General features: G+C 37.2%; 1 protein-coding gene and 1 pseudogene across 7 annotated transcripts in view; one reads left to right on the forward strand and one right to left on the reverse strand.

Annotated features, from left to right (window-relative positions):
- Nucleotides 1-26,546, forward strand: part of ABCC9 (ATP binding cassette subfamily C member 9) — a 114,014-nt gene that overhangs the window by 43,827 nt on the left and 43,641 nt on the right. For 6 of the 7 annotated variants that reach the window (XM_036299899.1, XM_036299902.1, XM_036299900.1 and 3 more), the window contains 8 exons: nt 2,219-2,327; nt 8,140-8,244; nt 13,260-13,332; nt 14,220-14,325; nt 20,373-20,411; nt 21,975-22,076; nt 23,889-23,973; nt 26,230-26,310. In XM_036299899.1, the coding sequence (XP_036155792.1) occupies nt 2,219-2,327; nt 8,140-8,244; nt 13,260-13,332; nt 14,220-14,325; nt 20,373-20,411; nt 21,975-22,076; nt 23,889-23,973; nt 26,230-26,310 (700 nt within the window). The remainder of the gene's footprint in view (nt 1-2,218; nt 2,328-8,139; nt 8,245-13,259; nt 13,333-14,219; nt 14,326-20,372; nt 20,412-21,974; nt 22,077-23,888; nt 23,974-26,229; nt 26,311-26,546) is intronic. The other variant, XM_036299903.1, reaches the window with a different exon arrangement.
- LOC118651091 lies at nt 24,634-25,054 on the reverse strand (annotated as a pseudogene).

The following is a 26,546-nucleotide window of genomic DNA, read 5'->3' on the forward strand; positions in this document are numbered from 1 at the left end:
TTTTTTTAAATTGTAGTGAAATACATATGTATATTTTCCATTTAAACCATTTTAAGTGTACTGTTGTGACAATAAGTACATTTATACTGTTGTGCAACCATCACCTCAATCCGTCTCCAGAAATTTTTTACCTTCTCAAATCAAAACTCTATACCCATTAAATAATAACTTTCCATTTACCTCTCCTCCCAGTCCCTGGTAACCACCATTGATTTCTGTCTCTATGAACTTGACTATTCTAAGTATCTCATATAAATGGAATTATACATTTGTGTGCACGTACGCGCGCGCGCGCGCACGCGTGTGTGTGTGTGTGTGTGTGGCTTATTTACCTTAGCATAGTGTCTTCAAGGTTCATCCATATTGTCATATCACTATGTTTAAGTGAGTCAAGAATTCCAGAATCATGGTGCAGCCACCATGGAAAACAGTATGGCAGTTCCTCAAAAAAAAAAATAAAAAAATTAAACATAGGATTATCATATAGTGTGGCAGTTCCACTTCTGGGTATATACCCAAAAGAATTGAAAGTAGGAGCTTGAATAGATATTTGTACACCCGTGTTCATAACAGCACTATTTATAATAGCCAAAAAGTGGAAGCAACCCAGGTGACCATGAATGGATGAATAAACAAACAAAATGTGGCATTTACATACAATGGAATATTATTCAGCTGGAGCTCTTCTTAACCAATTATCTCTTTTAGTCCCCTGCAAATACAATTTGGAAGCTAATAGATTGCCCCAATGAGTTTTTATCTACCTTTATGTTGAAAACATGAGAGGAAATAGTTTCTATGGCATGTAAACATAAAGGGTTTAAAGGTCATGGGCAACAGACTGAATTAAATTTACTTTTCTTCATTTTATTAGTCTGTCAGAAAATCAAACTAGCTCGTCCTATCTGGAGGCAATTAACTTGACTACAAGCTCAAATGAAAAAAAAAATTTAAAAGAAACCATTGTTTCAAATACATAATTTCTAGTTTCCTATGAAAGGCAATATTTTCCCTGTGGTTGATGCTGCATGTGCCAAGCCAGTTTGTCCCATTCTAGAATGCTAAAAGGAACACTTCTTTTGCAGCTTCACAGAACTTTTTTAGTGTACTATTTTTTTTATAGGAGGATTTTTCCAATCTTGTTATTGTTTTCTTTGATTTTTTCCTTTTGCTTCTAATCCTGTGACATTGGTCTGAAAAGTTAGAGCAGGAGGGATGGGAGCACCAATGAGTTTTGTGCCCAGCCTAAGCAGACCATACTGAAGAAAGTTTGCAGACTACTCTTCTAGAGTAGGGTTTCTCAAACTGTAATGTTGTATAAAGCATCTGGGGGCCATATTACAACACTAGAAGCCCAGCACGTGAAATCTCGCGGCCCCACCCACCCGTGCATGCCCCGCCCACCTGCCCACTGCCAGCCTTGCTGCCATTGGAGCCTGTGGGCCACGGGGGAGGGTCCGAGAGGTGCTCCATGCACCTCATGGTGTCGTTTTGGTCGTGATGCCTCTTGGCCTTTTATTATGATGATGATATATTTTGATTAAGCAGGTCTGGAGTGGGGCCTGATGTCCTCTGTCTCTAGTAAGCTTTCAGGTGTTGTTGATGCTGCTGGTCCTTGGCCAACATTTTGAGTACCAGCTCTCTAAAAGGCCCTCTCCTTACCAGGTTCAGAAAATAGGTGTAATATATAACATGTAAACCAGATAGCATAGTGGCCATGGACGCCAGATCTGTGTGTTAACACTAAATGCTTTTAGGCAGGTTACTTAACTTCTCTGTACTTATTTCCCCTCATTTGTAAAGTTAGAATAATGAGTACTTTCTTCACATATTATTTTTAACCACCCTGTTTCAAGCTCCTCTCCAACTCTGTTATCTTTGACAAGGAATACAAATGCAAATAAAACCCCACCAAAAATGAAACCAAACCAACCAAACAAAAATGTGCAAAGGTAATTTGACCAATTTAAGGTGACTGATTGATTCTGTTTTTTTCTGAAAATTTTCCATTTTTAGAACTAAAATGCTATGTCCCGGGAATCCATCATTCCTGGGCAATTTAGGATGCTCGTTTATCTGAGTTGAATTTCCCGTTGGTCTGGAGACATGATTTTAAGTTGCTTGCTCAACAGGCTAGTGAGAGGAAGAGTTTGTTTAAGTAGAACTTCACTATTGGTGGCCTTATTTTTGACCCTTTGTGTTTGTTTATTTGTTGCAGTGTTCAAAAGTTGAATGAGTTTCTCCTTAGTGATGAGATTGGTGATGACAGCTGGCGAACTGGTGAAAGTTCTCTTCCTTTTGAGTCCTGTAAGAAGCACACTGGAGTTGTAAGTGTTTTTTCTTGTTACTGAAACTTCTGAATAGTGAATGAATGCTTTAAAATGGGTGCATTGAGAAGAAATTGTAAGCTTCACTTTAATCTATATGAAAAATGATTGACCTGCTTCTATAACAAATCTCACACATCTAAAATCAGTCAATAAATGTGTGAGGCCTATCTTTATAAGTCATCAAAACATTTTCCCAAGAGACTTGGCACATGATTTTATTTTATTTTAATAATCTATTTTTTATATTTCAATTATAGTTGACATTCAATATTATATTAATTTCAGGTGTACAGCATGGGAGTTAGACATTTATATAACTTACAAAGTGTTCCCCCCAATAAATCTAGTATTTACCTGGCACTGTACATAGTTATTATAATATTATTGACTATATTTTTTATGCTATACTTGATATTCCCAAGACAGCACATGTTCAATTCAAATGGAAATTGAGAGGTTGTACCCCAAGCTTTATATAAAAATAATACAAAATCAGCTTACAACTGTACCATATTCTTATAATACTTTTTAGCTGTAATACACGTTTTAGTTTAAAAAGTGCTTTCTGATGCATTATGTCTTTTGACTCACTTAACACTACATTACATCACCTATTTTTCTTTTTCAGGTTAATATATTAAGTTTGCATGTGATATGGCTTGAATAAAGTCAGAAAATTAGTAAGTGGCAGAGCCAGAATTAAAACTTGAGTATTTTAAGTCTTTAACCAGTTTACTTATCTATTACACAAATACTTAGTATCTACATAACGGTTGGAAATACAGTCAATATTATTTTGTCATGTAATACATGTAATATGACATGTATTTGCCTGTGCTTCCACTTACTGACTACCCTGTACTTCATGCCAAGACCTATACATGCAGCAATGAACAAGGCAGAAAAGATTGACCTTGTCACAGAGTTTGCTTTCTTAAGGCAGAAGAAGATGTTAAACAAGTAAAAAAAAATGAGATAATTTTTGCTGTGGAAAGAAAATAAAATGATTAGAGAGTGACTGGGATACTTGAAGCAGGGTGGTAATTTCCCAGAAGGTCCCTTCGATAGCTGGCATTTGAGATGATACCTGAATGAAGAGTAGGCACCTGTTCTGCAAAACTCTGGGAAAGAGCATTTCAGGCAGAAAACTAGCCCATGCAAAGACCTCAAGGTAGTAATTAATGTGGTGTGTTCAAGGAGCAGAGGAGCACTACGGCAAAGCCTAGTAAAGGAGGAAGAGAAAGGACAAAGTAAGAACAAGGATTAAGGGTCTTATAGATATGGAAAGATTTGGATTTTATTAGCATGGAATAGGAAACCACTAGACAGTTTCAAAGTAGGGAATGATATTAATTTGTTTATATTTCTAAAAGATCACTTTGGCTACTTGGTAGAAAGTAGTCAATGGAGACAAGAGTAGAGCAGATAGATCACTAAAGAGGTCTTTATAAAATAAGAACAAAATTAATGTTTGAAATTAGTTTTTATTGCGTTTCAGTGGGACCTGGAGAGGAAGTGACCAAATTTATTTCTTTAGGCTGGGCTTACAAAGACTTGCTAATAGATTGCATGGAGGGAATGAAGGAGGAAGAGGACTCAAGGGTGAGTCAGGTTATTGGTTTGACTGCTGGGTAGATGGTGGACCATTAACTGATATCCAGAGGTTGAGAAATGAGTAAGTTTGTGTTGAGGTGGAATCAAGAGGTATATTTTTGCACATGATGATCTTGAGATATATATTTACATCCAAGAAGAGAAGTCAGCAATTGAAGGTGTAAAGATATGAGTCATTAGAAATTAGATAATATTTAAATCAATGGAACTAGACTTTTGAAAGGCATGTCTGAAAAATTCTAAAGACTTTAAAATTAATATGTATTTTCATAACAGTAAAACAGAAAGGCGTTATTCTAAAATGAGTTATGGTGTAAGTTAATATTAGTTACTGATGTTACTCTGAGAGAAAAATATGAATGGATTTACCGTATATGTAACCAAACCAAAATGCACATGCAGTCTCCTGACTGGAATTGATTGAGGCTTTCCAATCAATCTTAAATTTTTCTTTACATCATGTTTAAAAATACTGAAAACAGTTAAGATGAGCAGTTGGCTGTATTTAGGTTTGTTGTTATTTTTCTGCGTTTCTGAAGTTATTTTTTTACTCTCTGTTAAGTTGTTTTGTTGAGCAGGTGTGACTTTTGTCTGAGAAGGCATCACCGTCCATGTTTGTGGACATGCCTCAGAATGCTTGTTTGCTACTGTGTGGATATGAACACAAAGACAAGAACACATTATGAAGCGTCTACATTTTGAGGCAGCAGGAAAGTGAAGCATTTGATTAGAAGAGCCTTGTCACATTTTGGATGATAGGAGGTTACCAAAGAACTCTTTTCAGAGCTGTAGAGGAAGAGCAGGGTGAGATGACCTCAAGAAAGGGGATGTGGGAGGTCAAGTTTGTGGGGTTAGGGAAATCTGAAGAACCTTTTGTAAGAGATGAGGGATAGAAGAAAAATTGAACAGAGAAAAGACTTTTGGAATGAAAAAAGAATCCCCTTCAAATGCATCTAATATCTTCAGGGTTATTGAAACCAGACTGGACTTCTGATGTCTTTCAGGGTCATTCATCACGGCTGATGGGCCAAACCACAAACGACAAACTTTTAAAAATGGAGTTGAAAAAGCTGTGTGTTTGAAAATAACACTAATGGAAACTCCTCTTGAGAGCGCTTAAGATGCTATGTATTCTGTAAAAGCTTAGAGTTAAGTGGTTTTGGCTGTAGAATCTCCATGGAGAATTAGTGACATTCTAGAGCCAAAGTCTCTTCAAATTACATCTGTGGAGCTCCGACTCAAATCTCTGTCAACACATCTCCTCCTCCCACCCTCTCCTTAGTTTTGTGAAGAACATGAAGTCATTCCTTTTGGACCTCTGGGGGCAAGACTACTATAGAATTATTCTAGAAAACATTAAATGTATGTATAGGTGTAGACCTGTCTTGTGTGGAAAATATATTTAGCTTAAATGATAGTGACTTTCTACAGCATCTCCTACAGTGTTCTTATAGGGCCATCTGTGAGGACTGTGAGAAGAAAAACAAAACTAAGATAAAATTTCATAAGCACTCTTTTTTATTTTTTAAGTTAGAATGCATTGAGTGTTTTCTGTGTGACAAAAACACTGATACTTCTTCTTAGCGACTTTTTAATCTGTGAATTTATTTGCATGTAGCCTAGTTGATGGTGTGAGATGCAGTTGATATATATCAATGATGGAAGTTGGAAGAACAGTATCTTATTTGGATTAAGTTACTGATTCTTTGAGTGCATTCCTAATTCTGATAGTAACGCTCAATGAATTTTTCAAAAAGCTAAATCTATAATTCCAGACCCCCTTCCAAATTTAACAGTTCTTTGCTTTTATATGTAGTTTATCAGTTTTAAAGTATATTACTATTTAGCCTTCACAATCTCTATAAGGTATTTAACTATTGAGCTTATAAACTTTTCTATATTAGAGGCTTACAGATCAGAATTTTCTACCTTCTCTTTCGTCAATTGTCTTTATCCCTTGAAATTAAACTCAAAATTGGAGAATAACAAATTTCTAGTTATGATAGTTTAGGTTCATCTTAAGTACCTGAAGACTATTCAATGACAGCTGGCATCTTTATTATGGACTAGAAGCCCGATGCACGAAATTTGTGCAAGAGTAGGCCTTCCTTCCCCCCAACTGCCGGCACCGGCTTCCCTCCAGCCACCAGAAGGCACCTAGGACCCAGGCTTTCCTTGCAGCCCGGCTTCGTCTGGAAGGACGTCTGGAAGGATGTCCAGTCTAATTAGCATATTATGCTTTTATTATTATAGATCAGCTGTGGGCAAACTACGGCCCGCGGGCCGGATCTGGCCCGTTTGAAATGAATAAAACTAAAAAAAAAAAAAAAGACCATACCCTTTTATGTAATGATGTTTACTTTGAATTTATATTAGTTCACACAAACACTCCATCCATGCTTTTGTTCCGGCCCTCCGGTCCAGTTTAAGAACCCATTGTGGCCCTTGAGTCAAAAAGTTTGCCCACCCCTGTTATAGATGCTTTAGTCATTTGACTAAGAACAATGCTGTAATCCTATATAATAAAAGGGTAATATGCAAATCGACGGAATGGCAGACCAACTGGTTGCTATGACTCTCACTGACCACCAGGGGGAAGACTCTCAATGCAGGAGCTGCCCCAGTCTGCAGGCCCTGATTGCCCTGCTGGCCGACCTCTAGGTCCCTTCCCCCGATGGGGAACAGGGAACTGGGGGTGGGCGAGGCCAGGCCAATGTCCCTGCCCCACTGGTTGCCCTCACACAGAGGGTAACTGGTGGGGGATAGGGGGAGTGCCAGTGAGCAAGGTGCAGGGAGAGGCCAACCTCTCAGTTCCCTTCCCCCCAGCAGGCTCTGATTGCCCGATGGCGAATGGGGAACCAGGGGTGGGTGGCGGTGGGGAGTGGGCCAGTTGGCTGGCATTCTTTCCCAACAGCCGAGACACAGGTCTGCCCATAGCTGCAGTCAGTTGCTCCTCACTCCTCCCCACCTACTCCTTGAGGGGGAGGGAGAAGCCATCAGCAAGGTAGCAGGTGTTGGTGTGAGTTGTTGAGAAACCTGTCTCCTGATGCTGCTGAATTCTAACCCTGTTCAGAATTCCATGTTCTCTGCTTAAAGCACCTGATCTTACCCTCCTCAGTGGTGATGCGACGTGAAATCGAATGGGACCATTTTGTGGGATGGGTTGTCACGCCCCAGGACCCTATAAGTAGAATCCTCCAGTGAATACACGCAGTGAACATTTGGGCAGGACCAGAAGACCCTCATAGTGCCGCTGGCCCCCTGGAACTCTCTCAGGCATTGGGCCCATGCCCCATCCCTTACCTGAAAAAAATTTCACACAAAAGCACCTACCACGAACAGGCCTCCCCCAGGGGGGATCACAGCCTCCTACAGGGGCTCGAAGTATATCCCGGACCAGGCCCACCTCGGGTGCAAGATGGCAAATGGGGAACCGGGTGTGGGTGGCAGCGGGGGGGGTGGGCAGCTGCCAGCAGCTGGAGAAGATGGTCCTGATCACAGGCCAGGCCTAGGGACCATACCCATGCATGAATTTCGTGTGCTGGGCCTCTAGTATTTGATAAAGACCAGATCACTTTACAATGCTTGTGGGGTTTCCTTATGAAATAATATGCATGTTTGGGGGAAAACATCCTAGTTCTTTATACCTTTTCTCAGTCCACAATGGATCCCCAGGTGACGTTAGCCCGATCTGATTTAAGTGAGTGTTTGAGATTCAAAATCCTCATGATTCCGAATGCAATAACAAATGTACTGTTGGAACGTTTACAAGCCTGGTAGCCTAACAAGTAGATTTGGGTTTAACCTGAATTAGTCTGTGTGCCTTTTGACATGACTCACAGTTCTTTATTGCCTTGGTGTATTCATCCAATAGCTGGAGAAAAGATATCCAAAACCTAGCTTGGGGTTTGACACTTTAACTTCCATCGTTTTGCAAGTCACATATTTTTGTGTTTTTTCATTTTTCTTAAAAGATGTGAATTAAACTTAAAATTATAGCTTAACACTTTTTCATAATAATTTGCCCTTTTGGGGGGGCGGGGGGAGGGAGAAACCAGTGAAATAATTTAAGTATGACATTTACTTGTTTCTTTTTCTTGAAATTCAAATGGAGGAGTAGCAATGTGAGTTCAGTCAAACCTCAATTTTTTCATAAAGCTTCAATTTGTGTTCTTTTCCATTTGGAATGCAACAGCCAAAGACTATAAACAGGAAACAGCCTGGAAGATATCACCTGGACAGCCATGAGCAATCAACACGACGTCTACGTCCTGCAGAATCAGAGGACATTGCAATAAAGGTTATTCTACTTCCTGGATTCTTACACGAATAGAAACATTAATGTTATGGTGAAGTTCAGCTCATGTGTCCTGAAACGTGTTTTTAAAGCCTCTTTACAATGATCACTAATCTTATAACATTTTTAAAAATATTCTGATGAGTTTAGAATTCTCAGTTCTTCCTGACCTCCCAACCACAGTTTTGCCTCAGTGGTATGTTCTCATAGCGTGAGAACGAGCCTTTCTTCTGAATCAGCATTAGAAGTTAGTATCCAACATCATCCCCTTCATATGCTTATGTTTATGTACCAAGTACATTGATTTATAGAGAACACCAGTGTTATAAATCCAGTTTTTAAGGAAATAAATGAGATAGTAAGTATCTTCAACCAGGAAAAGTTTAGACCAGAGCTGCATGCATTCCCCAGGTTCCCAACACTGACCTAATTTTAAACTCAGCTGTGGGTACTCTCCCAGCCACATGTGCTTCGGCAGGACAGGCTACCAGAGTAATACAGACTGAGGACTGTTAGTTTGGATAAGCCCTGGGGAGGGGTCAGTGCTGGGTAGAGACTGGAACAGATGCTTGCAGCAGTCAAAGCCTCTGGACTTCGGAGCCACCAGAGTCCAGGAAACTAGCCCTTCTAGAAAACTAGCTGCTTTGGCTGCTCCAGACTGTCCAACTCCCTGCACTGCCCAGCCAATCAGAGAGCGAGGGAGGCTCAGTGGAGTGTATAAAAAGCTACTTAATTCTTCTCTTATTCCTTATTGCCTGGCACAATACCCATCCTACAATAAGCACTTACAAAACTTGAGCAAATGTGTTAGTGGATAGAATAAGCCTATGAGAGCCCCACCTCTACTGTTAATTTGATGTGTGACTTTGGGGAAAATTACTTTGTCTCTCTGAGCCATGGTTTGTCCACCTTGAGGTGGAGATGCCTGTTCAATAAGGTTGTTTTGAGGATAAAATATGTCACCTGTGAATTATAAAGAACTGTAGTGACTCTTAACCTTGGCTATATGTTAGAATATCCTAGAAAGCTTTAAATATATATAAAACACATGTATACCATTTAAAAATAATTCTAGTAGTTTTATAGGCAATTATAATGTGTAAGTAGGGTGTGAAGTACTAGGTTATGAAAAAATAAGTAATGAGAGACTAGAAAGGATCCTCTATGCTGCTAATTTTCAACTGTGCTAAGTGCATTAGTGAATAAGGAAACAGGGTTAGTTTTTTTAATTGACATTTTCTATTCAAGATAGTAGGAATCTAAAAATACGTCTTTTCTATGTGCCTTTTAAATTTGTTCTTATTTTGAGTGTAAAAACAGGAGGCCATTATTTTCCCCCCAAAGCTGACACTTCCTGCACCAGTAAATAAATAAATAATAAAAAACAAACCAAAAAAATCTACCAAAAAAAAAAAAAAAATCTCAGAAACCCCCTTTATAAATGGGCTAGAGAGTCTGCTATGCCTCTGAATGGCCACTACAGTTTCAAGCCCACCTTCTAGCCCAAATTAATTATTTACTTATGGCAATAATTCCCAAATTGGTAATAACTCATTCATCTTCTTGAAATATTTTTATTGTGAAATATAACAGAAAAAGTACATAAAACATATATGTACCATTAAATGAAAAAATAAACAGCCATGCAGCCACCACCAAGTAAAGAATGTCAGTCCCTCTAAAGGTCCCCAACACACACATTGCTGTGCGCTCTCATCTCTCTCCTCCTTCCCCTCATCATTGTGGCACCAGCTGTTATGTGCTCGATGTTTGCACTTAAACACACTCATATCCTGTAAAATAGGTAGTGTTGTCCTGAGCATCTTGTGCTTTCAGTTTCCTGAAATGGTTTATGATGGCGTGCTCCTCCTACCTGCACTATTGCATCGCTGTGTTTTGCTTATCCCCGAGTGATGAACACTGGCTTTGCCTTCATCTTCCTTCTGTCATAAATCTTTCTATGATGATCATTTTTGCACCTATTCTTTCATGAACCTTTGCAAAGGTTTATGTGTTAGCTGCACTCCCTCCTTCCTTGGAGATTCAGGGATCTGTTTTCTAGTTCATCTCTTTACCTTAGTTGGTGCGCGCATGGATGAGATTTAACTTCCAAGTACGCAGCCTTTCTCGTATCCCAGTCCAGAAATCCCTTAAATCTACTTCCAGAGCGGCACCTGTGCTCACATTTGGCCACATCCTGAGGCTGTTGCTCCTCTGAAGTCTTAAACCTTTTAGTACCAGTCAGTCACTCACATCAGATCCCTACCCTCCAGCTCTCTTAGGCCTTCACCTTCACTGTTACTGTTTTAAAACCTCATTTCAACCTCCAGTAACTTGAGCCCCTTTGTTTTCTCCCAGTCCTTCAGCACCTTTCTGTAAGCAGTCCCAACCTCATGTCCTGCACTGCTTTACGCAGGCTGCTGAGTACGGTGAAGAAAATGGTCCAAGTTGGCCTAACCACAGATTTATTATCTCCAACCTCAACTGATGCTCAGTAGTTCTTGGCAATTCTTTTGCATGCCTCTCACCAGCATTATTTTCCATAATCTACAGTAGCTCTTAAACAGTCACCACTCTCTCCCCCTCTCCTATCTTTCCATTTGCACCCTCTTTCTGCAGATAACCTTCACTCTAAATCCACTGGATGCATAAAGGTTGTCATACAGGGCCTCTCGGTTCCATGCTAACCCTCTTCCAAACCATCTCTGTCTGCACCTCCTTTAGCGTCCTTGCTTATACTCTTAGAGAAAGAGTCCTCAGCTTCCGAGTTTGTATAATTTCTTTGAACATTGATTGTCATTTAGGCAAAGTATCTGAAACCCCTGTCGCAGCCACCTTTATTATTCCCATAATATGTCTCATAGTTTTTGATTCTGCACCTATTCTTATTGTAGTTCTTTACCCAGAAAGGCCTTCATTAAAATTAAATATCTTTTCTAAAACTGGTTAAAAGGCTTCCCCTTCTGCAGGTGTTTTTTTTTTTTTACCCATTTCAGACATAAATGATTTTCTTTCTGAACTGCTATTGCATTTACTGTCTGTCCCATCTGCTTATTACTTAGCCCAGTGTCTTATATTACACTTATGTCCATGATTTTTTAAAATTGTCACCTGAGGATATGTTATTTTTTATTTATTTACTTACTTAGAGGCAGGGAAAGAGAAAGAGGTGAGAGAGAAACATCTATGTGAGAGAAACATTGGTCAGTTGCCTCCAATATGCTCCCTGCCTGGGATCAAACCCACAACCTTTTGGTGTACAGGACAGTGCTCCAACCAGCTGAGCCACCCAGCCAGGGCTACCCATTGTTTTTTTACTCTCCTGATAATAGGATCCATAGGGTTAGGGAGGCTGCATTATACCTTCTTTGTAGCCTACATCAGTTCCAACACAGCGCCTCAGACAGAGTGCATGCTCAGCAAATATTTGTAAAGTAATCAATAACTTAGCCCTTCCCTGCCACCCGCTTTCTAGGACTAATTTTATGCATATCTATGCGATGGATATTTCATACATAAATGCCACACATTTGCAAGCTAGAGAAAACCTATTTGGAAGGACACAATCTACCCTTTTTAAACAACTTTTTCACTCTTCAAGTTGTTTTATGAAGATGTTTTTAGGGATATATTTTGTAATGATTTAGACATTATCAATCTATTTTGCAAAATTCTAAAAAATAATGTGTTTAGAAATTTCATAATATGTGGTTTTGAAGCAAAATATTAATTTATGAGCAAGGTATATCATACTTTAATTTTCCCTAATTTTTTGGACATTTTCCCTACCTTCAACTCTCTATTCACCTTCTTAATCTTGGGATTCTGTCATACCTCTTTTGTTACCCATTATTGTAACTATTAAAACTACCAAGTCCACTTGAAGCCTGCTAAAAGAAGTAGATTGCCAAAATAAAATAATAACAAAAATAAAAGAAATAGATTGCTTTGGATAATTCTAAGGTCTTGTGATCTTTGCTGGTTGTTGAGGTTTGTACATAAACCCCCAAGCAATGTTGCCTTATTTCTGTGCTTTATTCCTCTATCCTCTTTACTCATTTTTATTATTATTGTTTAAAGTATTAAGTATAGTATCACATATGTCTCCTTTTCCCCCCATTGACCTCCCCCGGAGTCCTCTCCCACAGCACATGCCCTTACCCCTTAGTGTCTGTGTCCATTGGCTATGCTTATATGCATGCATACATGTCCTTTGATTGATTTCTTCCACACACACCCCCGCCCCCTGTCTTTCCACTGAAGTTTGAGTCTGTTCAATGCTTCTCTGTATCTGTACCTATTTTTGTTCATTTCAATGAATAACAATGAATCCATATAGTTCAAGAAACTCATTTATTAGAAAACCTTTCTCCTCAGGTAACATTTAAAAAAAAGAAAGAAAGAACTACAAATTATTCCAACCAAATTATTTGAGAGTGGAAGGGAGAGGGAGAGAGAGAGAGAGAAACATCAATGATGACAGAGAATCACTGATCAGCTGCCTCCTGCATAGCCCCTACTTGGGATCAGGCTCACAACTGGGCATGTGCCCTTGACTGGAGTTGAACCAGGCACCCTTCAGTCTGCAGGCCGAAGCTCTATCCACTGACCCAAACCAGCTGGGGCTGTAGTTATTTCTGTTCTTTAATTTGCATCACCAAGATTCTAGGAATTGCCTAGTAGTGAGAAAAAAATGAAGGGTGTTACTTGGAAAATATCTGGGAGGATTGCTTTTTAAGACTGCTCACATGAAAATGGCCTAGTAATCCCAAATTTTCAGCATTCTTCATAATGTCATTAATTCAGAGAGCCTCCTTTAATGTCCATTCTTGTTTGTTTTTCACTTATAACTCTTAAATATTAATAACTCTGCGTTAGAATTTCACCACTGTGTGTTCTATTTTGTATTGAAAGTCTGCCAGTGCTTTGTAAAGAAAATTTATTTTAATTGGAATTATTTTTTAACACTACATATTTACATAATTTTATAATTTAATTTTTGTATTCTTATTTTCTAGGTCACAAATGGGTACTTTTCATGGGGCAGTGGCTTAGCTACATTATCCAATATAAATATTCGAATTCCAACAGGTAAGCATCATTTGTTACTAATTTTTGTGATTGTTAATTATCACAACCATGGGTTTCCAGGATAATTGAGCTTAACAAAAAGATTTTAAAAATTCATAAACATTATTTTCACCATGGAGCTCATGAGTCACTGTATCACTGTGGGAATAACTGGAAATGATAAGACTTGCCTTGTACTACTGAGTGTAGATCTTTGGACAAGTTATTTACTGTACAAATTAACTGTGGTCAGTTCATTTGCTGATTGGACCCATTTAAATAGTGGGGTTGTTGATTTCTCATTTCATTTGAGAAAGGATTTAAAGAAAGAGTTTATGAGAAAATTATTATTTTTTTACCCCTAAGGAGGACTGATAAAGTTTTCAAGACATTCAAGGCTGAAATATACAATAATTTGTCTTTAAAATGTCTGAATAGTTGAATAGAAATATTTTTTTACCTCATCTGATGGTCAGTAGCTTGGGATTTTTCAATTATACATGCAAATCAATGTAAGAAATTGGAGAAGACATCTTATTAACAACCCAAATCACTCATCCCAGTGATCAATTTTAGTCAGAACTGCCTTTTTTTCCTGGATGAATTGAAATATAAAGTTAAAACTAATCTAAATTATTTAGGCAACGATTTCAATGCTCTCTGTTCATCAATGTTACCTATTCTTATAGCTTGAAAAATAATAAATCAAGACCTATATCTTTTAATTTTTCTTTCCTTTTTCAAAAAACTTACGTATTAGAGAAAGGAGCTGTTAGAATACCTTATTGCCGGAGACCAAAACTGAGCCATTGATTGTGAAATGTTGACCTTTTCTAAATGTATTTCGGTCTGATTTTACAAAGAGAATTTCACCTCATTCTGTTATTATCCTTTGTTCGTTTCTCTAGGTCAGTTAACCATGATTGTGGGCCAAGTGGGATGTGGGAAGTCTTCTCTTCTCCTTGCCATCCTAGGCGAGATGCAGGCACTGGAAGGAAAAGTTCACTGGAGCAAGTATGTGCATTTTAAATTAGTGTCTGTTGCTCTGTCACACATCTGATTATCTCCTAAGGCAGTGGTTCTCAACCTATGGGTCGTGAACAATGAAAATACATTCTGCATATCAGATATTTACATTACGATTCATAACAGTAGCAAAATTACAGTTATGAAGTAGCAATGAAAATAATTTTATGGTTGGGGGTCACCACAACATGAGGAACTGTATTAAAGGGTCGCGGCATTAGGAAGGTTGAGAACCACTGTAAGGGAAGAGATTAAAGCAATGAAGTCCCATGTTAGGAGTCAGAGCACAGCTATTTATTTATTTGTTTGTTTATTTAAATTTATGGAAACTTTAAGTGTCATAAATTAAGAATTACAAAGCAATTTTATAAGTGTTTATAATAGTATAAATTAGTATGTTGCTGAGATAAATGTAAGATTGAGATTGTAAAGATAGATTTTTAAAATTAAAGGGATAACAAAGAAATAATTTAAAAATTCAGCGTGCAATAAAAGAAGGAATGGAAAACTTGCATTATGTATAAAGCTTAAATGCAAACAGAGCCTTAATGGTTCAATGTTCAGAGAAGCAATATGAAGTAATCTTTTCCAGAATCTTCAGAAGGGGCTGCGAAATCAGTCACTCCTCTTCACACCCAATTTAAATGAGACACTAGAAGTACCTAGTTAGAGATATAAATAGATCAGACTAGTGTGTTGGGTACCCTTTAAGGCATGAAAAAGGAAGTATATAGCATGGTGCTTCTTCTGGATATTTGAATGGTTGGCTTGGTGTCTTCAAAGCACATGGCAGTAATAAAGTGCCTCAGAACTGTAGTATTATCTACCTAGTAGACTCCCCATAAGCAGTTATGAACAATTTGCTTACAGCTTATCTAAGAAATTGGGTTGTTGACCAGTTCTAAATCAGGTGTAACTTTGGGGACATTAGGTAATGTCTGGAGATGTTTTGGGCTGTCACAAAGGGAAATTAAGCTGCTACTGATCTAGTTAGTAGAGGCCAGACAACCTACAATGCACAGGACAACCCCCATTCCCACCCCACAAGAGAAATTATTTGGCCCCAAATGTCAGATGTGCCAAGACCGGAAACCTTGTTCTCTACCTACAGATGTTCTTTAATATCATTTTGTACCCATCATTCTGCATTCTATTGTGGCTTAGTCTGCTGTTCACATACACAGACATCTCTCAAGAATAAGTAAAGACTATTTAAGGGCATTTTAAGAATAGATTCTATTTTAAACTCCAATTAAGAGAAGGAAATGTTTGGATGTGAAATTTGAACTGGAAACAATAGAACTCGTAAATCCTATTTTTGGTATTATTGGCAAAAGAAGGCTGAGAAATGTTGAGTGTACATTTTATTTCTGTTGGGCACATTTAACAGATAGTGTACATGAAACAGTTTTGTGAATATTCAGCAGAGATCTTGGTAAATAATGGCTACCTGGAGTTTGCTTCATGACAAGTTCCTGTCGATCCCCAAGGTCAGGCACCAGGCAGTGCTTGCCCTGACACCATCACCTTCCATCTTGCATGAAAAGCAGGTCTTCCTGGATTTAGTTATATTGTGTGATGTGTACAGTCATGATCAACTTACTTGGGTTTTGTTTTTACCTTGTTTCACTGTCATTAAAACAGAGAGAAAGAATGAGAGATGGTGACAGAAAAAACTTGAGATTCTATTTTCATACCTCTGGGATGTTCTCCTTATCTAGTCTTCTCCAGTGTTAAAAAAGATTCCAGCTCTACTTGGGCCAAATTGACTCCCAATGTCATCTTTAAGAATTATTACAATTTTTTAATGGATAAATAAATGATATGGGAATCAGGAAAGTATTTTACACAACCCAATTATTTATTTTTTGCATTCCTAAGTAAGATATCCTATCTCATTTCATAAAGGTTGTGAATTATTATATTTAAAATTACATAGTCTAATAAATATTAAAAAAGAGATAAAGGTATCAAAAGGAAAATAAGGCTTAAATAAAAATCTGAGAAATTAATAGTTAGAAATGCATGCACCAGAGTCCATTATAAAATATGGGCCACAAATTCCACTTTGAGTTTCATGAAAGCTAGGCAAAGAGGGAAATAAAAAATAGAAACATACATCAATAGAGGTTAAGATTTTTGGGGGAAAGAAATCTCTCCCATGGATTCTAATTTAAAAAGCTAATAAAAGGTTATATCTTAGAGAAAGAGCCCATATGGTGAAGGTGTAAGAAAGGATTTAAGATAATTCTAAGTAATTATATAATTTCCATAATTTAAAAGTCATCTTTTTTATGAATACTTAATAGACAGTAATCCCATCTCTTAATGGCAGAAGGACAAACATTTTCTTTAAAACATGTTTGTGTTGGCTCAGATACACACACAACTTAGAAACTAAACCTTTAAAAGTTTGGATAAGCTAACACTAGTCCATTTTTCTTTCATTACAAAAAGTACTTAATTTTCCTCCACGGTATCTTTAATAGCTGATAAAACATATTTTTAATCAGGAATATTTAGAGAATACTGACCTTTTTTAAAAGAGTTATTTGTAATTACTCTTCATTTCAGAAAAAAAGCTATTGTGACTTGTCCAATAAGGAAAGGCATATAAATGTTATGAAAACAAGGCTGATTTAGAAATTATCAATACTGATAGGCTGATGATGTGCAAATGATAAAAGAAGTACTTTATTACAGAAGACTAGATTTTTGATATTTTTTAAAGCTTAAAAAATAAAAAAAAGCAAAACAATAAACTAAATGCTATGGTAAGGCTCCCAGTGCATTGCTGTCATGGTTGCATCATTGCTTGTATCTCTGGTTGTATGAATTAAATGTGTCCTCATAGAACGGCATGAGCAATGAGCAATAAAGTACTCTGCCCTCTTGCAGAGCTAAATATTTACTTTGGGCAGGAAAGAAGGTACTGCTGCTCATGCAGGACATGCCTACGTGGCTAGAACCTGGTACACAGCAAAGACATCTGTAGATGTTTCCTTGGAAATTGCTACCTTTGACCTAGTCTGACATCTTGTAGGCCCAGAAGAGAAAGGTGAAAGAGAGGAAGAAGTGACTGTCAGAATGCCTGGGTTCTTACTCCTGTATCGAGGTGTGCTCTTTGCTTGTTTCAGAGCAAATATTCTGCCTGCCAGTTGTCCTTTCCTAAATGTCATGATAAACAATGGTTTCCTACCTGTGTCGTAGGAGCTAGAACTCAAGCTTTAACTGATGGATGGTTCCCGTGAGGGAGTCCAGAATGTATAACAGTGGTGGTAATCATGTGAAGTGGAACCATCATTTATCTCTGCTTTCCCTTTCTTTTCCCTTTCCACTCGCCATGCCATCAGCCAGCCTATTATCAGACCCCATCTGTCCTGATGTTCCACCTTCTTATGTCTCCATTAATCAGCTTTGTCATCATGGATCAATTATTCTAAGACTCCTGAATTGAGGAGTTACTCCTTTGGATGTGACTTGACCTGGCATGAGGGAATGATGAAACATGGTGTCAGCTTTTCTGGATCAGAGAGAACATAGCATTGTTGTGTCCACATCTAGCTCTCCTTCTTCCAAATACTATTTCTGTTTTAGGCTTGTAAAAGTCACTATTTCCATTTCATAAGGTATCAACCATGATACTTGGAAGTGGCTAGAACACCAGGTTTAACTTATACTCCTGAAGAAAAATACACACAAATTCTGCGTGCAGAAGTGAAATCGTATGCCATTTTTTCAGAAGAGGATTTTCCATCTGACCTCTTTGCTTTCTCTTGTTGCCTTCAGTGATGGTAACTACCACACTGAATGGTGGAAGATGAGTCTGGATGTGTACCCAGTGATTTTCATGTAATCAAATATGAACTGATGTTGGAATTAATAGCTAACTCTATTTTGGATGATATAAAAATAACCTCCCACAACTGAATTTGATTAAACATGTGCTATGAGAAAGAGTTAGAGCAGGTGATCTCTAGAAGTTAAGGACTATGTCATTATTCCTGGAAAATGTTAGTGAAAGAACAGGGTAATTTTTATTTGTTTTTGTGAGATGACTACCAGCAAACGGATATATATCTACCTTTTCTTTCTTCCTCTGAAACTAGTATATGATATTTAACTTTTACACTTAAAGGAAAATATACATAAATCCTGCAAGGAGAAGTCTTCAGAAATGAAGATCCACTATATGCTGTCTTGTCTAATTCAGGACACTACTACATAAATTAACCCTTCTTTCTTATATGTCTTTAATTTCTTGCTATTTCATTATGCTCTTTAAAAAAAAAAAAAAAAAAAAAGGTCTTGCTGATCTCTCAAATAATGGGCATTTCTCTTTTTAAGAGAGGAATCTGCCCATACTTAACTTTCTCACTTTCCTTTTACTCCGTGCATTGCAGTCTGGCTGAAAAGTTCTCACCAAGGCCTGCCTAAGTGCTTTGTTCTCAGTCCTACCTAACTTCTCCAAAGCTTTTGAAACTATTCACCATTGATCACTCCTTGAAACCAACTGGTGTCTTGATTTCCATGACACTTTCATTTATTCGTTTATTAAAAATATGTATGGCACAACTATAACATGCAAATCACTGTATTAGTTGTTGGAGGTAAATAACTGAACAAGGGAAGCCAGTCCCTATTTTCATAAAGTTTACTGTTTGCCAGCAAAGGCCCTGAGGAAATAAGAAAATACTTCCATAATTAATTATTTGGTTCGATTTTTATGAAGGCCAAGAAAAATATGTGCATGGTTTTATGAGAAAAAATAATAGGAGGATGAATAAATGAATGATACTTGAACTTACATTTTAAGGATAAGCCAAGATTAATGTGTCAAAAAACCAGGATCTGCAATAGAAATGTAGATGAAAGATGGGAAAAACATTCTGATTCTTCAGTTTTTCTGCAGTCTACTGTAGGATCCTCTTCATTTCTTAGCCCTTAAATTATTTTCTTGACTTCAGCTACTTTGAAAATACTAATAACATATCATTTCTGACCAAGATCTTTCTTTTGAAGACTGAACAGCAGCTATAAAAAGCCTTATAGAAGCTGCAAATTCAACACATCCAAAGCAAGCTCACATATCTCATATCTCCAAAACCTGCTTCTCCTGTACCTTGGTAGGGGGGTGTCCCCACCCCTGAAATCAGTTGGTGGACGCCCAAGACAGAACTCAAAGATTCAACCTAAATTCTTTTCTCTCTCTCTGTTGCCTGCAAAATGCAACCAATCACTTTTCTTATGTCTGTCCTTGACATTTCTATGTGTGTTTTAATATTCCTAGTTTAAGTAGTTACCATTTATGTGAACTACTCACTCTAATATAACTCCGTCACCTTTCTTCACACCATTGCAAGATTTACCTTTTTGAGATGCAAATCGGATTATTTATGTGTTATAATTTATTTTATTATATAAAAAAGTAATATTCTAAAGACCTTTGCATACTACATCAGGATCTTTCATGACCTGGTTCCCAATTAACTTTTTAAACTCATATCCTGCCACTCTACCCACCTTCACCATTGTGCTCCAGTAACTCTGAACTGCAGGTAGTTCTCAAGTGCACATACTATGTATGTAATACTCTTCCCCAGATTGGTGGCCTTAGGGTAACTAATTAGGAATTTAAATAGATTAAATTTGAAATTTTAAAGATGAGGAAGCCTCGGAGATATTGAATTCTTATGCAGACTAGAAAACTATTCTAGAGAAATTACCTAAATTTATACAACTAGTTGGAGCAGAATTGGGGCTAGAACCCAGGTCATTGTATGAATCCAAATTTTGTATGAAAAGAACAATGGTATCCATCTTTTGGAAGCTAAGTAAGTAATTATTTTCTAACCAATTAAGACATTAAAAATATTATTTATCTTATTTGTCTTTGAAACTAATATAAAAAACCATTTGGGAAATGTAACTATTTTATGTGTCCAATGTTTATTTGATCTCTTACTTGATATGTGCAGACAGTCATTCTGTATTTATATTTCATAATTAATGAACATTGTTTGCCATACTTGCAGTGTAAATGAATCTGAACCTTCTTTTGAAGCAACCAGAAGGTATTATTTCTATTTTAATCTCCATTTAATAAGAATAACTTCTTTCCTCGGACTTTACTTGATAATCTCTTGCTCCTATTCATTTTGTTCATTCTGGTGATGTATAAAGTTATTTATTAAAATGCGCTGGAATATTTCCAATAGCAGTGGTTCCCAACATTTGCAGGCTGCTGAAAGAATTAATTTGCCAAAATGGTCCATTGTGTCCACTGTTTTCCTTCAGTGAGTCACATATGTCTCAACTTTGGCTGAAACTCTCTGTTCTTAGCAAACTGGGTTTGGGATTTCATAAAATGGCAAAGAGGGATGGGGAGAGTAGAATAGAGTAAAGGGGGAGTGATAAATTGTCACGGAAGGAGACTTGACTTTAGACGATGAACACACAATGCACTATACAGATGATGTATTATAGAATTGTACATCTGAAACCTATATAACTTTATTAACCAATGTCACCCACTACATTCAGTAAAAATTCAAGAATTAATATGTATATTGTTTATGAGTTAAACAGTGTTGAAATCTGTGAATAAGCTAGAGATAGAGAGCCAAGTGCTTCAGGTATTTCAAAAAGAAAAAAATCACTTAGAAGACTTGAGGGAAGGGGAAGCAGACATGTCAGTAGTTGGGAACCACTGTTTTACTGCATATATGGTTATCTAAAAGACCTTTAGCATATGTATATTATGTCTTCTAAACTCCTAGACATAATGTTTCCGGATAATCCCTGAGCATATCTAACTACTCTTTTTCTTAACCTTACTCTCTTTTAACCTTAATTTCTTTATTAGTACTTACAGATCATGAACTAACTGTGGACGAGTGACCCCTTCCCTGCCCCAATCCCATCATCTTCTTTACCTTCAACTCACATGCATTTTCCTAATTATTGCAAATTAAATTCTGAGATATAGATCTGGTAGAATATGCAAGCCAAAAAAAAGGGTTATCATTTTTAAAAATGAGAGGGTTATCATTTTTAAAAAATACACTATTTCAGTATGTATTGAAATATGTATTTCAATATTGAAATGGACTCCTTAAGATAGTATTCTTTGCTTTGAAATATGTATTATCTATTGCCTTAAATGTGTTAATGTGATTAAGCCACAAACACACACTATAATTATAGTATCAATTCACATTTTAAGGTCTACATATAAAATGTATAGTTATGTAAAGTGCTTTTAATACAAATTAAAATATCTGTGGCTGTGAGAAAGTGAACTGTTATTTATCTTTATTTTAAAAACTATATTCATTTTAAAAAATAAATTTTTAATTAATAATTTCTACTTTAAAACACTTTTTTTTCATTACAAAATCAAATTTCACACATTGTGTGACATTTTGATAAAAATCTAGTCCCTTGAATTCAAGTGGAATCTTTAACTATTCATTAATAAAGTTGGTGGTTATTAAAATGTTCTCTTTTAGGAGTTTTCCATTTCTGTTTTTGCGATATTTTATTGGCCTTTATTTCACTTGCTTACACTAAAATACACATACAGTATAGCAGCCTTGCGTGATTTTGTTGTATTGTTTTTCTTTTCCATTTTCCAGTAGGAGCAGATATTCTGTGGCTTATGCAGCTCAAAAGCCTTGGTTATTAAATGCAACAGTAGAAGAAAATATTACCTTTGGAAGTCCTTTCAACAAACAGAGGTAATTTTGAATGTATAAAATCTAGAACTAAAATGAGCAACTATTTCGAACCCTTATATTTGGTCCACGGTGTCTGGAATCTTTGCACAGGGAGTTCCTTTCCTCTCTGCTTGACCTCCTTCCAACCGCATCACCAGGTATTATTTATTTATTTATTTATTTATTTATTTTTATTTTATTCATTTTAGAGAGGAAGGGAGAGAGAGATAGAAACATCAATGATGACAGAGAATCATTGATTGGCTGCCTCCTGCACTCCCCACTCTGGAGATTGAGCCTGCAACCCAGGAATCAAACTGTGGCCTCAACCACTGAGCCACACTGGCTTGGCATCGCCAGATCTTTTGATTCAACTCTTTTAAGAGAAGTCTCATTGGAAGTTTCAGGCCATTATGTACATTTACCGAGAACAATTTGTACACCAGAATTAAACAGCCGAAAATGCAGTGTGTATGTATGTGCGGTGGGGAGGGGTGGTGGTGGTGGTGAGGTTATTGGTAAGCAAAAGGAAAAACCCAACTGAGCAACAGAAAGAATGTTGACTTTGGAAAGAAGAGGGAGACTGTGGGATCTTTTAATATCACTGGAGTGTTCAAAGCTATGACCTTTTCCTTAAGCCACTCTCACAAGGGTGTCTTAAGACCCCAAAGCTGGGTCTTGAAAGTTAAGGAGAATTAGGTCAGGGGAGAAGCATGAGGAAGGGGGCGGGGAGAGGAAATAGATAGGTGGGAGGAAGAACCTAAATGGCATGGGGTCTGTTTGGGGCCTGGGAACGGACCAGACAGAAAGGAATTAGGGAATAATGACAGTGGGAAACTAGATTGTAAAGGAAGGCTGAGACAAGGTAGTGGTAAGCCCTGAAATACAATTGGATGTAATTGTGTGCATTCTAAGGAGGCACAGCACGTTTTAGAAAGGGAAATAATAAGGTGAATGTGATATTAATCTGGCAGTGTAATGACAGATACGTGGGATGAATCTGAATTAAGAGCAATGAAACATTTAGATGATTGTTAGAATAATTACCCAAGCATGTAGTATTTGTTGCCTACATCTGGGGGTGACTAGAAAAGTGGTGGTTGACAGAAAATCATTCTAGAAAAAGAATGGTCAGATATGAACAGGGAGAAGAAGGGGGAAGAATCAAGAATGACTTGAACATTTTAAGACTAGATGATTGAGAAAATGAAACCACTGGTATTTTTTCCAACACTTTCAAACTCTGTGCTTCCCTATACTTCCAATCCATTCGAGCTCTAGTCCCAGCCTTAGATAAATTTGAATACTGTCAATCTTCATCTTCCGTTTGCTCTTCCTTCAGCATGTATGATTACTAAGCACAGACACCCACCCAAAACCTATGATTTAGTCCTCGTGAGCCTCCTGTTGTCTGTCATATGCACCGTAAACTCATTCATCTTTGTACAGTTTTTTAAGCTTCCTTTCTCTCATATCTTGACAAATTATGACTCATCTTGCTGGATATTATTTACACCTTGCTTCCTCTGCAAAGATGTCACTAACTTCTCATAATGGTGAGTCATTTCCTCCTATGTATTCCAGGAGCACCTAACAAGGTACATTTTTATTATATGTTTCTGTATCAGTCTTGTTCTCCACTTACTAGCTTTGTAAGAGTGAGAACCAACACCTATTTATCTCTATATCCACATACTTATAGTAGAGAGAGGCTAATGTACCCACATGCTCAATAAATGGCCCATTTCAGCTTCCAAGATATTGAACTTGGGACTTAGTTTCTGGGCAGCATATTAATAGTGTTCTAAAAATTCAACATCATTTCTCCTAAAGGTATAAAGCCGTCACAGATGCCTGTTCTCTTCAGCCAGATATTGACTTACTACCATTTGGAGACCAAACTGAAATTGGAGAGAGGGTGAGCTATGTATAGTTTAATTAAATGATGAAAAAAAATCTAGAAAAGTCTTTTGGTTTCCTGTAATCTTTAATGGAGCATAATAAAATCTGAGAGGTTAAAATTTGTATGTTGCCCTAGTGACAAGTTCCAGAATCAGGAATACAGGAGCTCTTTGATTTCACTCTCTCTTAAGTGTTTATTGTATAACCACCATATACTTAACATTGTGCTGGCCACTTCGAGAGTTCGCAAGGAAAATAGAGCAGTTCCTGCCTTTGATCAAATGTATTTTTACTTTCTTGAAGTTTACTTTAAAGTGATTTGGAAACTGAGATTGCTTTCGACAACTTCTTCTACTCTTGTCAACATTGATTTACTCTTGTTAAAGTGTTCTTTTTTTGAGTATGTGTAAACATGTTTTTCATTGATGTTTTACTATTCTGACCAAATGAACAATATTTATACCTTTATGTAATCTTTATAACAATGTTGGCTAAAATTGTTATAGGCATCAAGTATTGTGCAAAAGATTTTATATGCTACCTGCATATTGAAGCTGAGCTAACAAAGGCTGAGAGAGGTTAAAGAGCTCGCCCAATCACAGAGTCCGTGGTGCAGCTGGAGTTAGTCTGACTCTGTAGTCTGCATTTTTTAAATAAAAAAGTCAAGTTTATTTGTTCATTTCTTGCATTTGAAGTACTGCTCAATGACATCCTTGGCCTGAGACTCTTTGCCGTAGTCCTCAACCACCACACAACTGAAACCAACCACATTATGGGTTCTCCCCTCTTTGTGGATTTTGCAGAGGTCTATCCATTATCCTAGTTGCTTGTTGCTGTCAATCGTAACTAGGTTGATTTAGTGTTCAGCACAAATGGCCTCCACCAACTTGACATTCTTAGGCTCATCACAGTTAGATGCAAGCACGCAAAGGTGGCATTTGTCTCAGGCTGTGCCAGCTTTGCAGTGAATTCTGTTTGCTAGGCCATCCTGGATAAGGGTGGTCTTCAGCACTCCTTGTAAAGCAGTATTTTTTTTTAAAGCAGTATTAACTATTAACACCCATTACTCCTCAGGCAGCAATACCTTCCTCAGCCATGGCAGTGGGTTATGGGGGGAGCTATATCTTGAACACACCAAGCCCTCTGCCTCTATGCAACTCTGCAGTGGCAGGGAAAGAGCTATAGTCTGCATTCGTAATGAGTATTTATTGCACTATGGTTTAGTATTGAAGAGCATGAACTTAACTTCTCAGAGCCTTAGTTTTTATGTGTGTAAAATGAGAACAATACTACACATTGGAATTACTGTGAGGAATAAAAGAAATAAGGAATGTAAAGCCATTCACACAAGTCTGACATATATCAAGGGCTCAATAAACATAGCAGGCCTTCAAATAATGTCATTTTGTCATTTTGTTCAGCATCATTTCATTCATTGTCATTTTGTTATAACATTGAGATGCTTTTGTTTTTGTTTTTAATATATTTTTATTAATTTCAGAGAGGAAGGGAGAGGGAGATAGAAACATCAATGATGAGAGAAAATCATGGATCGGCTGTCTCTTGCATGCCCCCTACTGGGGATTAAGCCCACAACCCGGGCATGTGCCCTTGACCGAAATCGAACCCAGGACCCTTCAGTTCGCAGGCCAATGCTCTATCCATTGAGCCAAACTGGCTTGGGCCATTGAGATGCTTTTGGAACTTAACTCTTGTTTACATCAATTAGTCTGTCATTTTGTCATGGTTCCAAGAACCTGTGGACTATGTTAAGTGAGGACTTACTGTACTAGGTTTTAAACATGTTATAATCAACACTTGACTAGAAAAGCATATTGCTGCATAGTTCTGTTGAATAAAACTTATAATATCAAATTTACCAGTACACTACAGACACAATTCACAAAATGAGAAGAAAAAAAAAAGGAATTTTCTGTGGTCTTCAACACTCATCAGTGTTTTGGTTAATAATGCTTTTGTACAGGAGAGCTCTGTATCGGAATGAAAGGGGGCTTAATGTTATCAGTCAGGAATTACCTTAATATAATTCAGGTATTGGCCACTAGACAGTTTTCATTTTATCTCATCAATGTTATCACAATTTAATTAGTAAATTACCATTATTTTAAGATTTTTAAAGAAATTTTTTTCTAATTACAATTTAATTAGTAAGTTACCATTATTTTAAGAGTTTTTTTGTACTTAAGGAATTTTTATCCAGCAGAACATTTACTAATGAAAAGGTGGATATTTATGGATATTTCTTCCCTAGGGCATCAACCTGAGTGGGGGTCAGAGGCAAAGAATCTGTGTGGCACGAGCTCTCTATCAAAATACCAACATTGTCTTCTTGGTGAGAATATGGCCTTTACTTATATTTCTATTCATTGTTTCCCTCTGGAAATGAGTCTTTAAAGGATAAGTCAAATAATTTAAGAAAAGATGATTTAACTTGTGAAATCATAGAAAATTAAGAGAAACAAATCGTCACAGTACAAATCAGATCAATATGTAAGGTTGAGACATGGGGACCCTATATTGATGTCCAAGAGACTGAGGTGCCCACATGGTTGCTTATATGAGTTTCTG

The sequence above is a fragment of the Myotis myotis genome, unplaced genomic scaffold, assembly GCF_014108235.1.
Source record: "Myotis myotis isolate mMyoMyo1 unplaced genomic scaffold, mMyoMyo1.p scaffold_m19_p_3, whole genome shotgun sequence".
In the NCBI taxonomy this organism is placed as follows: domain Eukaryota; kingdom Metazoa; phylum Chordata; class Mammalia; order Chiroptera; family Vespertilionidae; genus Myotis; species Myotis myotis.